General features: G+C 44.8%; 1 protein-coding gene across 2 annotated transcripts in view; it reads right to left on the bottom strand.

Annotated features, from left to right (window-relative positions):
• Positions 1-8,163: 8,163 nt before the first annotated feature.
• Positions 8,164-16,507, bottom strand: part of RUNX1 (RUNX family transcription factor 1) — a 180,811-nt gene continuing 172,467 nt past the window's right edge. For both annotated transcript variants that reach the window (XM_081004464.1, XM_081004463.1), the window contains one exon: positions 8,164-14,909. In XM_081004464.1, coding sequence (XP_080860590.1) covers positions 14,413-14,909 — 497 coding nt within the window. In that variant the 3' untranslated portion in view covers positions 8,164-14,412. The remainder of the gene's footprint in view (positions 14,910-16,507) is intronic.

Raw genomic sequence — 16,507 nt, forward strand, 5'->3', positions numbered from 1 at the left:
ACATTATTTACACAATGGGCTGCACATGATTGGCTAATTCTGGAATTCTACTGTAAGCCAATCAGGTTGTGGATTCACTTCTATCTGGAGCAGGATTGGGTGGTTCCTGCCAACCAATCATACTGCTGCATTGTTCTAGGACCAATCAGACTGCTGCATTCTGAATCCTATTGTTCTAGGACCAATCAGACTGCTGCCTTTTGGATCCTATTGTTCTAGGACCAATCAGACTGCTACAGTTTGGATCCTATTCAACTCAGTACATAACACCCCTCCCCTCTAAGTTCCAGTCCTGCCCGGGAGGTCGCATTCATAGTCCTCAAGGTATGCCGGCGGCCTACGTGTGCGTTGTGGCCTGGGGTGTTCCCTGGTCCGGGCTCCGGGTTCTGGCTCGTGTTCCAAGGATGCTGGCTGTGATGCGGCTGTTTGGTCTGGTGCAACCGGCTCGCTCAGTCGTGGTTCTGGTTCCGGTGTCCTTTCGGCCTCACGGGTCCTCTCTGTATTTACTGATTCTGCCTCTCCTGCTGGCCCCTCCTGCTCTATGGGCCTCACTGCCCCGCTGTTCCCTTGGGACTCCTCTGACCTGTCCTCCTCCTGGTTTTCTCCCGGGAATCGTCGCCGTATCTGGTCGCAGTGGCGGCGCCAGCATTGCCCCCCATCCGTTAGCACCTCGTACGACACGGGGCCAGTGACCCTGGTGATTGTGGCGGGTACCCATGCTGGGCCTGCCCCAAAATTCTTTGCGTACACTGGGTCCTGGGCCTCGAAGGTCCGGGGGTTCCTGCCTTCCCCCACCACTACCTCATCCTGAGCTCTATCGGGGTGAAGGCGGTCCAATCTGATTGCAAGGCGCCGACCCATTAGTAGTTCAGCGGGGCTCCGGCCAGTCGTTGAGCTGGGGGTGCTGTGCTGTGCTAGAAGGAATGTGGCAAGGCGGTACTCCCAGTCCCCTTGCGTCATGCGGCGAAGGGTGTCCTTGGTGGTCCGCACCATGCGTTCTGCTTGGCCATTGGTGGCAGGGTGGAACGGCGCCGAACGGATGTGGCGGATGGCGTTCTGCGCTGTGAAGGTTTGGAATTCTCCTGACGTAAATGCAGTCCCGTTGTCTGAGACGAGAGTGTCAGGGAGCCCGTGGGTTGCAAACAGCCTGCGTAGTACCCGGATGGCTGCGGACGTGGAAGTGGACGGTACCAGTGCGACTTCCAGCCATTTGGTGTAGGAGTCCACCACTATGAAGAATGTTTTCCCCTGAAAGGGGCCAGCGAAATCCACATGCAGGCGTGACCATGGTGCTCGGGCGGACTCCCAGGACTGGACTGGGGCCCTTGGGGGATCTGGGCGGGATTCTTGGCAGGCCTGGCAGTGTTTGACCCAGGCCTCTATCTCTCCATCGATCCCCGGCCACCACACATAACTCCTGGCAAGGGCCTTCATTCTTACTACCCCTGGATGTGTCTCGTGTAGGGCTGTGAGGACCCTTTTGCAGAGGGGCTGGGGAACAACGACTCTGCTTCCCCATAACAGGCACCCCTTGTGGGCCGACAGTTCATGTTTGCGGGTTGTGTAGCCGGCGAATTCTGGCCCGGGGCTGCTGCTGGGCCATCCCCTCCACACCCAGTCCAGGACCCGGGAGATGACCCTATCTTTCTTGGAATGGTGTGCAACTTCTTGTGCCTGAATGGGGCGGTCGGGAAGCAGCTCCAGGCTCATAACCTCTTGTGCAGGTGCTGGGTCAGGGCCTGTTTCCGGTAGTGGTAGCCTGCTGAGGGCGTCCGCATGGCCCATCGCCTTCCCAGGTCGGTGAATCAGTGCATACTGGTAGCTGGCAAGGAAAATTGACCACCTGAGGACGCGAGGAGACAGCACTTGGGGGGTCTGCTTTTCAGGGGCAAACAAGCCAAGCAACGGCTTGTGGTCAGTCACCACGGTGAAGGGCCGCCCGTACAAGAAATCATGGAATTTTTTTACTCCCTTTACGATTGCCAGACCCTCCTTGTCGATTTGCGAGTAGTTCCGCTCGGTTGTGTTGAGTGTCTGGGAAAAGTACGCCACCGGTACCTCTCTTCCATCCGGGAGTTGGTGCCCCAGGACAGCTCCAATGCCATAGGGTGAGGCGTCGCATGCTAGCACCACCGGCAGCCTCTCGTCGAAGTGTGCCAAGACCGAGTTTGAGACAAGCAAGTCCTTGACTGCCTGGAATGCGGCCTCCTGGCGCTGGCCCCACACCCAAGGGGCCCGCTTGTCCAGGAGTCTGTGTAGGGGCTCCGCTACCGCCGCCTTGTGGGGAAGGAAGGAATGGTAAAAGTTCAATAGTCCCAAGAAGGCCTGAAGTTCAGTCTTGCTCTTGGGCGCTGGGGCATCACAAATGGCCCGTACCTTGTCCCCAGTCGGGTGGACCCCTTCTGCGTCCACCATAAATCCCAGAAAGTCCACCTGAGGCACTCCTAGTAGACATTTTTCCCGCTTCACCTTGAGACCCGCCGTCTGGAAACGGTGCAGAACGGTGCGGAGGCGGTCCTCAAACTCCTCTAGTGTGGGGCCGGCAATCAACACATCATCGAAGAAGGGGGTGACGCCAGGAATCCCTTTAAGGAGAGAGTCCATTATATTCTGGAATATGCCTGGTGCCACGCTGACACCGAATTGCAGCCGCTTTACCCTGAACGCTCCTCTGTGCGTCACAATCGTCTGTGCCTCTGCTGTGGCCTCATCTACTGGCAGCTGTTGATATGCTTGGGCCAAGTCCAGCTTGCCAAAAATTTTCGACCCAGCCAGGGTGGCAAGGACATGGCTGACCACTGGCACTGGGTATGCGTGGGCCGTGAGGGCCTTGTTTATGGTACATTTGTAGTCTGCGCAGATGCGGACCGAACCATTAGGCTTGACGGGTGTGACGATTGGGGTTTCCCAGGGAGCATTAGGCACCGGCTCCAGCACTCCTTGCTCTACGAGTCGGTCCAATTCCTCGTCTATACGGGGTTTCAAGGCGAACGGGACCCGGCGGGCCTTGAGCCTGACCGGTCGTACTGCGGGGTCAAGCTGTAGCGCAATGGGGGGGCCCGTATACTGTCCCAATTTCCCATCGAAAACCCCTGGAAATTCCTTGCATATGGCGTCCACGTCCACTTGTAAGCTAGTGTGGTTCACCCCGGTGACAGCTAGCCCCAGTGGTCCAAACCATGCCAATCCCAGTAAGCTAATGTAGGGGCCCTTGACCACAAGCAAGTCCAGTTGCCGCGTCCGCCCTCGGTATTGCACCCTGAAGGTCCCCACCCCCATTGTGGGGACCTTACGTTTCTGGAAGTCCCGGAGGGTGAATGGGGCCGGCCTGAGTTTGGGACCCCCAGTGGGACACAGTTTCCTTAAGGTCCTTGCCGAGATTATGGATAGAGTTGAACCCGTGTCAAGCTCCATGCGGCATGGGGCCCCCTCTATCTGTACCTCTACATAAATTTTCTCTACGTTGGGGTGGGGCAACTGGTATACCTGGAAGTCCGTGAGCTCCGTCGAGTTGCCTTGGTGCGTTGGGCCCCGGGACCTGGGGCTCTTGGATTGGTCATCTGATGCCTGGTGTCGGGTGGGCCGAGCCCGACACACCCGGGCGATGTGTCCCGATTTTCTGCACTGCCTGCACTCTGCGTTGCGGAAACGGCAGGTCCTCCTCTCGTGACTCTCCCCGCAGCTTGCGCAGTTCCCTCCTTCTCGTCGAGGCAGCTGTGGTCTGTGCGCTGCTTGAGTGCGCTGCTGTACTCGGTGCACCTCCTCCCTGTCGGATCCTGAGTCGTCGGTGAGGTCTTCATGGTGGACCCTCGGTTGGGATGGCAGGCTCGGCCGTGCCTCTTGGGTCGACCTCTCGGCAGCTTCTGTTGCCAGGGCCTCCTCCAGAGCGACCTGGAACGTTAGGTCCTTCTTAGCGTAGAGGCGCCGTTGCAGCTTCTCATCCTTCAGGCCACCGACGAGGCGGTCACGAAGCATGTTCTCCAGCTCTGAGAAGTTGCAGAACCGGGCGGCTTGGCGGAGAGAGGTCACAAACCCAGTTATGGTTTCCCCAGGGGCTTGCCGCTTTGCGTAGAAGGCATTTCGACGAGCCACCACTGAGGGCTGCGGCGAAAAGTGCCCCTTCAGCTGTTCCATTATTGTTTTGTATGGAACAGTAGCGACGTCTTCAGGCGCAAGGAGAGCCCGGGCGATTTCAAACGTCTCCTCTCCGCAGACGCTGAAGAATATCGCCCTCTTCTTGGCGTCTTCTTCGTCGGTGACCCCTTTGGCTTCTAGGAGGAAGGTGAAACGGGAGGCGTACGCTTCCCAGTCTCCAGATGCTGGGTTGAATGGCGAGAAGCTGCTGTTGGCTGCCATTCTGAGTTCCTTGTGCCCCGGAGCTGAAGCCTGGATACACGGTGCGAGGCAGCGGTGCGGCAGTTGGCGGTGCTGCGGTGCTGTGTGTGGCAGTCAGCTCAGCGGGATCCCACCTTCGTCGCCAGTGAAATATACTCAGAGTCGCAAAGTGATTTCATGCTCTTTATTCAGCTCATAGTGGTGAGGAGGAATGAATAAATGTCCCCTCACAGTATCTGCTTTATATACATTATTTACACAATGGGCTGCACATGATTGGCTAATTCTGGAATTCTACTGTAAGCCAATCAGGTTGTGGATTCACTTCTATCTGGAGCAGGATTGGGTGGTTCCTGCCAACCAATCATACTGCTGCATTGTTCTAGGACCAATCAGACTGCTGCATTCTGAATCCTATTGTTCTAGGACCAATCAGACTGCTGCCTTTTGGATCCTATTGTTCTAGGACCAATCAGACTGCTACAGTTTGGATCCTATTCAACTCAGTACATAACAATCTAATATAACACAAGGCTGCTCAGTTGTTGGTTTGATGTATACCAGTGGATAGAAAATATATGCCTGTGTTTTCTGACAGGCTGGTGGCAGCCCTGTTGCTGATTCAAAGTGCCTGTGCGTTGTGGGATATAGATAAAGATAAAGGACCCCTGGATGGTTAAGTCCAGTCAAACTTGACTATGGGGTGTGGGACTCATCTTGCTTCGGGCTGAGGGGGGGGCGGTGTTTGTCTGCAGACAGCTTTCCGGGTCATGTGGCCACCATGACTAAACCGCTTCAGGCACAACGGGACACTGTGACGAGTTTACCTTCCCACTGCAGCGGTACATATTTATCTACTTGAGCTGGTATGCTTTCGAACTGCTAGGTTGGCAGGAGCTGGAACAGAGCAATGGGAGCTCACCCTGTTGTGCGACTTGAATTGCTTGTAGGCAAGCCCAAGAGGCTCAGCGCCACCCTCTCTGTATTGTGGAATATAACCAGCCGCATATAACCAACATGCTTAACACTAATTAATGCACGAAGGGGTTAAGACCATAGAGTAAGCTGTCCTGCCAGGCTTAGCTAGGTTGCACCCCCTCTTCTTGGGAGGAAGGGTTACCAAACTCCTTGTTATGCATGTGAACCTACCAGTACAGAGGTTTTAACTGTCCAGGGGTGCTTTACTTTTACCTTTTACAGAGGTCTAAACTAGATGTTCTCGGCTTAGACAGCATGGCTTTAGCAAGCAATCTTTGTGTTTCTGTACAAACAATTTAGAAATGTTTACCACTTTGGAACTAACCTAAGTTTTGCTGTCTGTCTTTTCTTGCTGTTGTATGGAAAAGCAAATGAATCTAATATTTGAAGAGTTTGTAAGTAAACTATTCTTAGCTTACCAAACGTGTGGCCTATTTCTATGCTAAAGGAAGTGGAAAGCTTTGGAAGAAACTTAGAAGGGGCTGTTTTAAAGGTCTATCAGCCTATATTTCCACACTTTACTTTGCAGCATGTTTGTGGTTTTAAATCTCTGCTGGGACTGTCTCACCCAAGAGTACTTGCCTCAATGCTGCATCTAGGCATCCAGAGAATTATCCTTTTATTTTAACCAAATACCGAAATTCAAGAGACCTAAACACAGACAATCTTCTGGGCTGAGGATCTCATTTCCATGCTGTGACTGGAGTTCTCCAGGTGGGTATTTGTATATGCAGAGCCCTGCACTGTGAAATGCTTGCTTATCACAAAAGCAGCCAAAGATTGCAAGATTTGACACTCTACAAATAAGACCATCCATGCAAAGCATCAATGCCACGTGTAACATTGTGAGCATGGTAGTGGGTCCTCTAACCACATGGAAGCATCTGAGCCATTCTTAAACCAGCATTAACTGATTTTAATTCCAAAATGCCTTTAGCTACAAACTCTTACATATCACTCAGGCTAAAACACAACAGTAATTAATTTGCAGCAATATAAAATATTATCAATATGGAAAAAATTAGTTAATGCTCTCTTCTTTGCAAGACTGAAATTAAACCTCTACAGGAAATCTAGCTTTTTTTAAAAAATAGGAAAAAGTGTTCACAAGGCCTGTTGAAAAAAAGATGGGCTTTACTGCATATCAGATCTATGATTCCATGCTTTTAAAAGTTTGAGACCAAACATTATTTATTCTATGTCGGACAGAAAGCTTCATTTTAATGCTTTTGTATTAGATTGTCTTCTTAATTTAGTTTATCGTTTTATCCCAAACCCAAACAATTCCCAGACAATGACTCGTACTAATAGTAGTCTGGGAGACTTTCAGATGCCCCAGCAACTTCAAACCAGAGAGCAAGCTCCTGAAGTCTGTCTCCACTGCTATAGGCAGTATACCTGTGTACACCAGTTGCTGAGGCTCACAACTTGTGAAAGTGAGGTTGCATTCAGGCCCAGCTTGTGGGCTTGTTATAGACATCTGGTTGGCCAATGTGAGAACAGGATGCTGGACTAGATCCAGCTATAGCTAAGCACTTTTATTTCAATTGTGATCAATGAGAGAGTTAAACATGCCAGAGTAAAGTACACTGGATAACAGGGAACTTAAGAAAATATATGGCTGGACTGTATCCTCCATGTTTCAGTTTCAGTTATGCATCTTGTGGCACCTTAACGTCTTTATTACGGCATAAACTTTCATGGGCCACAGTCTACTTTACTAATGCCTGTCTGCAAATTTAGACAAATTCTCACTCTGCTTTGTATTTGGCCACAGATACAAGATACAATGCCAGCTGTGATGGATACACAGGTGCTTAAATCAGTGCTTTATCATTTAAAAACCACAAATGTGGGGGCATAGTCTCTTCCCATTTGCATCCTTGGTGTGTTTCCATCAACAAGGTGCTGTGTGAACAGTGGTCCAGAGATGTCATTGCTGAATGGCCAGTGGGAGCTACAGATTTCTCTCTAGTAAACACTTGCTGCACGTTGTCTAGCATACAAGGAGATATTCCTTCTCAGAATTCTATGTACAGCAGAGTAGAATGGCTATGTACTCTACTTTATAGTCCTCTCTTTGAAATTGTGGTTCAATTATAAAGAATCTTATAAGACAAGAGAGCAGAGCCCTTCAAGTTGTCCATCAACAGTTAGCAGTTTGTAAGCAGACTGAACTGGCCATCTGGTTGTTACAGCCTTCCCTCCTATGGTGAGATGCATGCCTAATTAAATTATAGGGCATCTCCAACTAAATCATAAGTAGACCTATTGAAACCAATGGACTTAAGTTAGTCATATCAATTGATTTCATCAGCTCTACTATCACTATGATTTAGCTGGAAACAACTCATAGTAATTATTTCTAAATTTCCAACTATACCTCTAAGTTAGAAGATGCAAGTCTGTGTCCTTTTTTGTGGTGGTGCATAAGCAAGCCACCTTGCATCTGAGAAAACTCAGAAGAAGGCGGCTATTTCAGGTGGTGCTGAAAAAAACAGACGGATGAGGGCTCTCCCTCCTGGCAGAAAATATTATGGTGCACACAGAAAACATGGGAGGAAACGAGGGATCAGCTTCTCCTGAGGCTTTGGAGACATTCAGAAACAGAGCTTCTCATGGCTTCTTAGTTTCCAAAGCTTGGTGTGAAGGGAGAGGTTCTCTGCATGTGCCAGAAGAATAAGGGGATGGAATGGGATGGTTCACCGGCAGCTACAAATAATGGCAGGTTACCAATCGCCAACAAAAATCAGTAGACTCCTTTGTTGCAAGAAGATAGCCCTTCCTTTGCACCCTGGCTATCAAAATCAAAGTCATGTGGCTCAGGAAAATAATGAAGGAATTGAATGCTTGTATACTTCTCAAACGGTTTTATTTGTCATTCACACTAATTATAATATTGAATGTACAGAAGAACTTGTGGTACAAAGAAAGCAAGTTTCCATGAGAACTAATGCAGCAGTCCAGCTGCTCTGCATGCTAGTCACAATGAATTCTCCTGGACACACTGACCTTGTAACATAGAGGAAGTGCCTACTCAGATACTATTATCTAAACAAGACATGGTGGAGTGCGGAGAAATAGGCTCCTGTTCTCTTCTTAGAGAAAACTGCTATCGCTTGGAGAGAGAAAAAAATCTCCCTTCTGAAAGTGATCCATACGACAGGAGATGATGTGGCAATTCCAATATGCAGGACAAGTTGATTGTAAATACACCCACAAAATGCTAAACTCACGGATCCAAATATATGTTCCAAAATGGCCCTGTTTCCATTGTGTTTACCCATGAGATTTACCACACAGTCATTTCTTACTGAAACACTTTTTTTCCTGAATTTGTATCTGTTCACTCCAGAATACCACAAATAACCCACAGTTGTTTGCACATTTTCTTCTACAACAAAAAAAGAAGAGATTTTGATGTGCCACACAAAACCATGCTGTTAACTGTTGACAAAAGTAACTAAAATAGTTAATCTCAAAACCTAAAATAATTAAGTTGGAAATAAAACAAGTTTCCTACAGTATTTAGCAAAGGCAAGTTCAGCAAAGATGTAGCGAATGAAAAATGTCAAATACAAGCTTTAACAATATGTTTCTATGATGCCTTTAAAACCTATTTACATACAGAAATACAATTAACATTCTCCTGATGCACCCTTTGATATATATGAAACAAAAAATGATGATGGGATAGTATTGACCAACATTTTTTTTTTAAATAGAAAAGGTTGCAAGGCACAACAAGCCTTATAAAATAAAATGTTATAAACAAAGTTTTGTTGAGCAATGAATGTCATCTGGGAAAAAGTAACAAATATAACAAATATTATAAATACCTGTTATTTTTGATTGTGGGACACCTGTGGAAGATCAGTTTAACCAGTTTATAAAAATCTAAGTACACGGGAATAAATAAGATCTATTTGCACAACTGCGTTAAAATGTGGGGGAAAGTTATTTCCAGGGCAAAAATTAAGCCCCACTGAAAACAGTGGGATTTGTTTTCCTAACAAGTATGTTTAGGATCTCTGCTGGTAAAGCCAAAAGTAGCTGCAATAAAAAGGAATGGTAAAGCCAGTTAATCTCAGATGAAGCAAAAACTGATTTAAAATGCTTTAACACGTACTGATTCAGCTTCATGGGTGTGTCCGGATTGTGCAATGCATTTAAATAAAAATGTGTTCCTAATTATTCACCATTATCTGGTCATTATAACAGTTTCAAATACATTTATATTTTACAAAAGGGAATACCCAAACATCTCTTAGAGAGCAACATTTAAAAAAAATAAATTCTTTAAATAGGGAACTTTTCTTTCAGGAATTCTAATATTTAGTTAATTTGGCTATACATGAAGATAGAAAATGTTTTTTCACATGCTGCAAAGTAGTGATCCAGTTCACTTTCAGCTCTTAATAGACCATCAGCTTCCTGGCCCCATTTCCAGTTTTTAGAAAACCAAAACCCTTCTCCATGTGTTTAAGTATGTGAGCAGTTGACTGTGCAGGTTATTCTGTGGAGCTAGGTGGACTTAATCCTTACAATCTGTCTCTGGCAGTGGCCAGTTTGGAATGCTTTTCAAAATGCACCCCTGGGAAATGCCTCCTATAGAAGGAGATGTACTTTGAGTCTTCCCACTGTTAAGGCAGGTGACTCAGATGCAAAACAGGGCTCCTGCACCTTTAACAGCTGTGTAGGAGAGGGAATTAGGTAGTTGTAGCTCAGCTGCGGGAACCTTTGGCCCTCCAGATGTTGTTGATCCACAGTTACCATCGTCTCTGGCCATTGCCCATGTTTGATGGGGCTGATGGGAGTTGCAGGTCTGCAACATCTGGAGCAATGACATTTCCCACACATGCGAAGTTCCCTCTTCTGCACAGGCATTAAAGGTCCAGCAGCCTTGTTCTCTTTTGCATTTGACCACTCTAAAATCAGCATGAGACTGAGGTCCAAGAAGCAGGAATTCAACAGAAGGGAAAATCCTATGAAAAATCTGGAGTTTCACAGACGCCCCCTTCCAAATATTAGCTATCACATTTCATTACACTCCAAGAGGCATGCAGAAAAACTGAGCTTACTACCTCCCCTAGTAACTACTCTTATCCTTCCTTAGGCAAGCCCAATATAAAATGATATAGATTTGACCTACGTGTTCGTGGGATGGCATCAATTCAGAAGATGTCACATTCTGAAATGGTTCAACCCTAGAAAGATGTGTAGGTGAGGTCTTAGACATCAAGAGCCCTGATCAATGCCTTGTAAAATTAAATCACCAAGGGGATATTTTTTAACAACAACAAAAATCAAAGAGAATGCGTACAGCACTCTTAGTGCCTAATTATAAAGTCCAAGTCTCTTAAACCTAAATCTAGCCATATTTAGGATTCTAAATCTGCAGACAATTCAGCTATGAGAGAGAAAAAACGTTTGGAAAGTGGGTAGTCTCTTGACAGAAACTGATTGGTAGTTTAATGCGAGAACACATGCTTTACATGCAAAAGGTCCTTCTAGGTACAACCCCTGCCATGTCTTCTTAAGAGCAGGTGCATAAGAACATAGGACACTGCCTTATACCAAGTCAAACCTTGGTCCATGTAGCTTAGTATTGTTTACACTGAATAGTGGTGGCTCTTCTGGCTTTCGGCCAGCCAGCCCTGCCTGGAGATTGAACATTCTGCATGCAAAGCAGATGATCTACCAATGAACCACGGCTGAAGGGAGGTAGCAGGTGAATGCACAGACCTCTCTGCACCAAAGACCCTGAAAAGTTGCTGCCACTCAGACTAGATGCTGCTGGGCAAGGTAGACAAACAGCCTGAGCTCATATAAACAGTTGCTCAAGTTCCTCTGGACTGTCTGCACTTCTCTTTATGAAGTGCTGATTTGTGGCTCTCTGATCCCTGGCATCTGTAGGGCTTCAAAAACTGTAGTTATCCTCAGAATGTTTTGCTCTCTTCCCTAGCAATGCCACACTCCACGCTGGCCAGATTCCATGACAGCCCATTTGTGGCAGAAGCTGGTAAAATCAGGCTGCAATTTTATGCCCCAAAACCTAGGAATGATCACTGCTGAACACAGTGGGACTTACCTCTGAATAAACCTGCAAAGGAGTGGGCAGTTAATCATTAACAGTGCAGGTGTAGTCGAGACAATGAATTATTCTAATACTGGATAAAATGGCATACATTTGTTTAGGCATAAATCATAGAGAGTATATAGTGGCCTTAGTTGCTGATATCTATAATAAATGACTGGCATTTTTATCTAAACAGATTATCCACATTAAGCACTTATAGCATAAAGGAAAAGGCATTGTATTTTAAGTTGAATCCTGTGGAACAGTTACCATGAAAGACAGATTTAAATTTCACTAAAGACATAAGAAATCAATGCATGAAAAATCAAGGTAAATGTAACAGTTTTGTACAATTAACTTTGAAATACTTTTTTTCCATTTCAGAAGCACAGAAATGAATTGGCTCTTCCATTTCTTTTTAAAAAAAGAAACTCAAATACTCCAATTGTAAAACACACATCTGAAAAATGGCAAAACACGCAACTGCAAAATATGAACCTGAAAGTGGGGAGGGGGGGAAATGGGACTGTATGATCTTTTGAGCTTTGGCTGAGATCAGCTGAAATAATTTTCTGCAGTAAGTTGACCTTGTTGATAGCATCAGCTGTTTCACTCTGTAACATTTTATCTCAAAGTGCTACTGCATCAGACACACAAATAATGCAAAAGCAAAATCTACAAATATATATATAATATATATAAAAAGAAACAAATATTTTAAATAAGTCCAGCTGTTTTGCTGCCTGCAGCCGAGGATCTTTCTAAAATGAATCCTTTATTAATTTTGTTAAACACCCAACACTGATTTAAAGGCCTGCTTTCAAATACTCAGAAGAGCTGATCTGCAATTGTTCCACTAATTTTTAAAGGTCCATTACTTAATCAGAAGGTAATTCTGAATCTGTTGACTTCAGCAGTATTCATTTAATGTACAATCAAAGACATGTACAATTGCATCCAGACCAAACCCTCACATAAAACAGTGCCTTATAATTTACAGTGATGTCCGATATGTTTGAGGTGTATTAGACAACAGTGAATGTTCCATTTAAGTTATTACTGCAGGGCATGGGGAAGAAAGTAAAAATTGGCTACAGGGTATTCTATTCCATGTACCATGTTCAAATTGTACTGATTTAAATTTCCTTTCCTGACTACGGGCTTGGCTTTGCAAGATGCTGCATATGCTAGTCTGTTCCAGATTCTAAATTCATTTGTCAAGAACTGAGGCCCAAACTAGATGTGATGAGCTGTCCAGTGACAATAATTTTTAACCAAAAGTAACCTTGAGACGGCAAGTTTGAACAAAGCAATGGTGTTTGGTGTAACCATTCTCTTACCTCCATTTCTTCCACTTGGAAGTTGCTTTTCCAGTTACAGCAGAAAAGAGATGGATATCCATATCTTTTCTCTTACAGGATGAAACATTAATTTGGGATGGGTGAGTAGGGAGATGGCTAGAAGACAAGGGCTACCAGTCCCTCAGGCCATTCTTTTGCTCAAATGTGCAACCTCCTAAGGTTGCCTTTGGCTGTCAAATCTGTAGTATAGAGATTTGTGTCTGTGTATCTAGTGCATGGTCTCCAGAGGATTGTGCTTAGGACCACAGCCTGAAACAAGTTCTTGCAATTCCCAACAAATCAAAGTAGAATGTACAGGAGCTTGTCAGATTTTGCCCATAATTTATCAGCATGAAGTACTTTGCTATGTCTATCTAGCTGTGTTTGATTTTACTTTTCACTTCTGTTGCATTTAGATATCAGTTCAGCACAACATGGAGTATAACGCAGCTGTCCTGGAATCTCCATATGCTCTTTCTGAGATCAGTTCCTGCCTCCAGTGTCCTCCTCGTATTCTGAAATTTGTGTTAAAATGATCAGAGTATTGTGGCAAAATGAGATGCAAAGTTCTTTTCTTTTTAAAGAAGGGAGACATGCTTGATACTACTTATATCAAACTAATGTTTAAAATAATTCTGGGTTCTCAACTGGACAACAAAAATGATTTCATTGGGTATTAAATGCCTGATGAAAGTGAAATGGAGCAAAATGTAAACAATACTTCTAAATAATTAAAAGTCACATTACCCATAATTATTCCAGCCATTTTATATGTGATATTTTAAAACTTTGGTTGCTACAAAATGCATGTGCTTATCTTTAAGCATATTTAAATAATAAAGGTATCACACACAAAAAATCAATGCTGAGAGCATAAATATCGAGTAACTCATCATATACGTTTTCAGTAGTTGAAAAGGACCCAAGGCTGTCACTCTTTTATATTAAAGGAATAATTAAATCATCTCCCTGGAAAGGCCTTTTTCATGCCTTCAGTTGACAATGCATGAGAAAATCAAGCACATTTTTAAAAAGATTAAATCTTTTTACAAATTTCTAAGGTGCCAAAAAAGGAAATAAAAAAAAAATGATATGCAAAGGACGAGTTGCATCTTAAAATTAAAATTAAAATAAGAATAATTCCCATACTCTTTGGAATATACAACTTGGTTAAAAAAATTAATTCCAGGATATAAAAACTCTTATTCACAGCATTGCTAAATCAGAAGCATTCACAGTTTCTCTCTGAGAATCTTCCTATACTTCCTTTTAACTAGCATGACAAAATGATTGATTAAACTCATTAAGATTGCGTTAGGCTTTAAGCCTCCAAATCGGATGTCAAACAAAGCACTCTTTTGAAAGCTTTGAGGAGCTCCAAAACTATTTTTGAAGTCTCAAGCTCTGGAAACATACCGAGTATCTATCCTTCCCCATATCTCTAGAAAAAGTGAGTGAGTAGGTACCATCGTCTTAAAATGTTCTCATCTTCAGAAGTTCAGTCCTTGGACGAGTGTACTTTTCTGGAATACTGTCACCTCAGTGACCAATGTCAATTGGATAACACCATGACACCATTCCTGGAAATACTGACTTCTGGATGGATTGCTTCTCTGTAATGATATATAAACCTGGCAGAGTCCTTGGCCATTCAGCAGACAAAACAGCTGTGCTAATGATTCAATACGGCCGCCATACTGCTTCTTCTAGCCTTGCTGTGGTTGCCATGTTGGTAGGGGAGTTGCTATGGCTGCCTTCTGTGTCCACAACATCGTTTTGGTTTGGAAGGTTGGGATTGAGGAGAGTAGATCCTGTGGAAGCATTAGTGCAAGGAGGAAGGATGCGTGGAGGCGACCGATCTCCTCCAGACATCACAGAGAACTGGTGGTATGACCCTGCTGATGTTCCATAGTAGAGATGATAGGAAGGGGAGCTGGTCTGAAATGGGCTGCCTTGAGCCTGAGAAGAACCTGGGTATGGAGGGGGCAGATAAGTGTGATATCTTGTGGCAGTGGTCATGGCAGACATACCGATTCCTATTCCTGAGCTCACAGGTGTGGGAGTATAGGTGAACGCTCCGGGATAGTGCATGCGAGGATCAGAAATGGAAGGAATTGCAGGGAAAGGACGGTCAATTCCCACTCTTGGATCACTGAATGCTGTTAGGTCAGAAGCACCTGGTTTGGGAAAGAGGACAGGGATAATGCTATAGGTTAGAAGACATAAGACAGATGTCACTACACTTCAGACACACATAGCGACCAAATAAAATTAAAATCAAAGGAAAGTCAGGACTCTTATATAGAAAAGCACATTTAAGCATGTACAGCACTTCTCACTTTTCACTGGGCAAGCTCCATCTGCCCACAATTTCCATTTTGCCCCATTGATTAAGGTGTAGGAACTCTGTTCTCCTTTCTGTCTATTAAATACTTAAGGTGAGCTATTCTACTGAAGTTACTGTAGGTAGTGAGAAAAAAAAGCAGGACAGATTCCAGGGTGTGTTAATGTTAAAGTTAATGTTTTGCTGTTTATGGCAAAAGCAGTGGGGTGTTTTTTGCGGGGATGGGGGGACAATGCTGAAACACTCCATTCAAAAAAACCTCCCACTGTTCACCTTCTTTTATGTCTGATTGTGACCACTGTTCCCTGATTTCCTCCTATTTTGGTGTTGCCCCCTTCAAACTTCTTTCTCCTTCATATGTGATCTCAACCAATCTGACATAACATGGAGAATGTGATGTCATAACAATGCTTTGCAGCCAATCAGATTTAGCTGTGTGCTGCTGTCAGTTAATGCAAACAAAGCTATTTTAGAGGAAAGGTGACCTGCACTGACCACTTGGTGATTCCAGGAAAGCGAGAAGAAAGGTGGGGTCATTACAGTGGTACCTCAGGTTACATACGCTTCAGGTTACAGACTCCGCTAACCCAGAAATAGTGCTTCAGGTTAAGAACTTTGCTTCAGGATGAGAACAGAAATCATGCTCCGGCGACGCGGCAGCAGCACGAGGCCCCATTAGCTAAAGTGGTGCTTCAGGTTAAGAACAGTTTCAGGTTAAGAACAGACCTCTGGAACGAATTAAGTACTTAACCTGAGGTACCACTGTATTCTTGAGCGAGCACACTTTTTATTCATTTTGCAGCCATCCCTGAAAGATTGCCTAAGGAGGAGGCACCTTTCAAGACAGTTTAAAATATCTGTGAACATCAACGCTTCCTTTCCCTTCAGACTTTATGTTGCCTGCCTCAGCCAACAGAGATTCAAGGACTAAAGTATTTGGGAATGATTTTTTTTTTTTTAATGCTCCATGTTTGAAATGATGGTTGGATATCAACCCTTTTCCTCTGTTGATGGAAGAACTCACTTGCCAAGCCCCTCCACCACCAAAACAGATTAAAGAGATAATGGCCCTCTTAAAAGAGAGTTTCTAGACAGACTCCAATTAACAGGGATCGTGGCTCCTCTTTCTTGCCAGCTATTACGAGGCATTAAAAATAACAATAAAGAAACCTTTCCTCATGGCAACACCTCCTCAGACACAGTGTGGAGTCTGCATAAAAGGAATGTGCATGTACAGGAAAAAAAGCGTCAGGAGGTGGGAGAAAGAAAACAAAAACAGTCTGCACCGTGACTGGATTAAAAAGACTCTGCAGACATATTGTAGTGTCAGGTTCTGAAAGCCTGTCAACATAGCAGCCAGGGCCTCTTTGACAAACCTCCACAGGTTTCTCAGAAGATTTCTGTGACATGCTATAGTCTTAATTCTGGATA

The sequence above is a fragment of the Podarcis pityusensis genome, assembly GCF_964106645.2.
Source record: "Podarcis pityusensis genome assembly, chromosome: 4".
Classification (NCBI taxonomy): Eukaryota; Metazoa; Chordata; class Lepidosauria; order Squamata; family Lacertidae; genus Podarcis; species Podarcis pityusensis.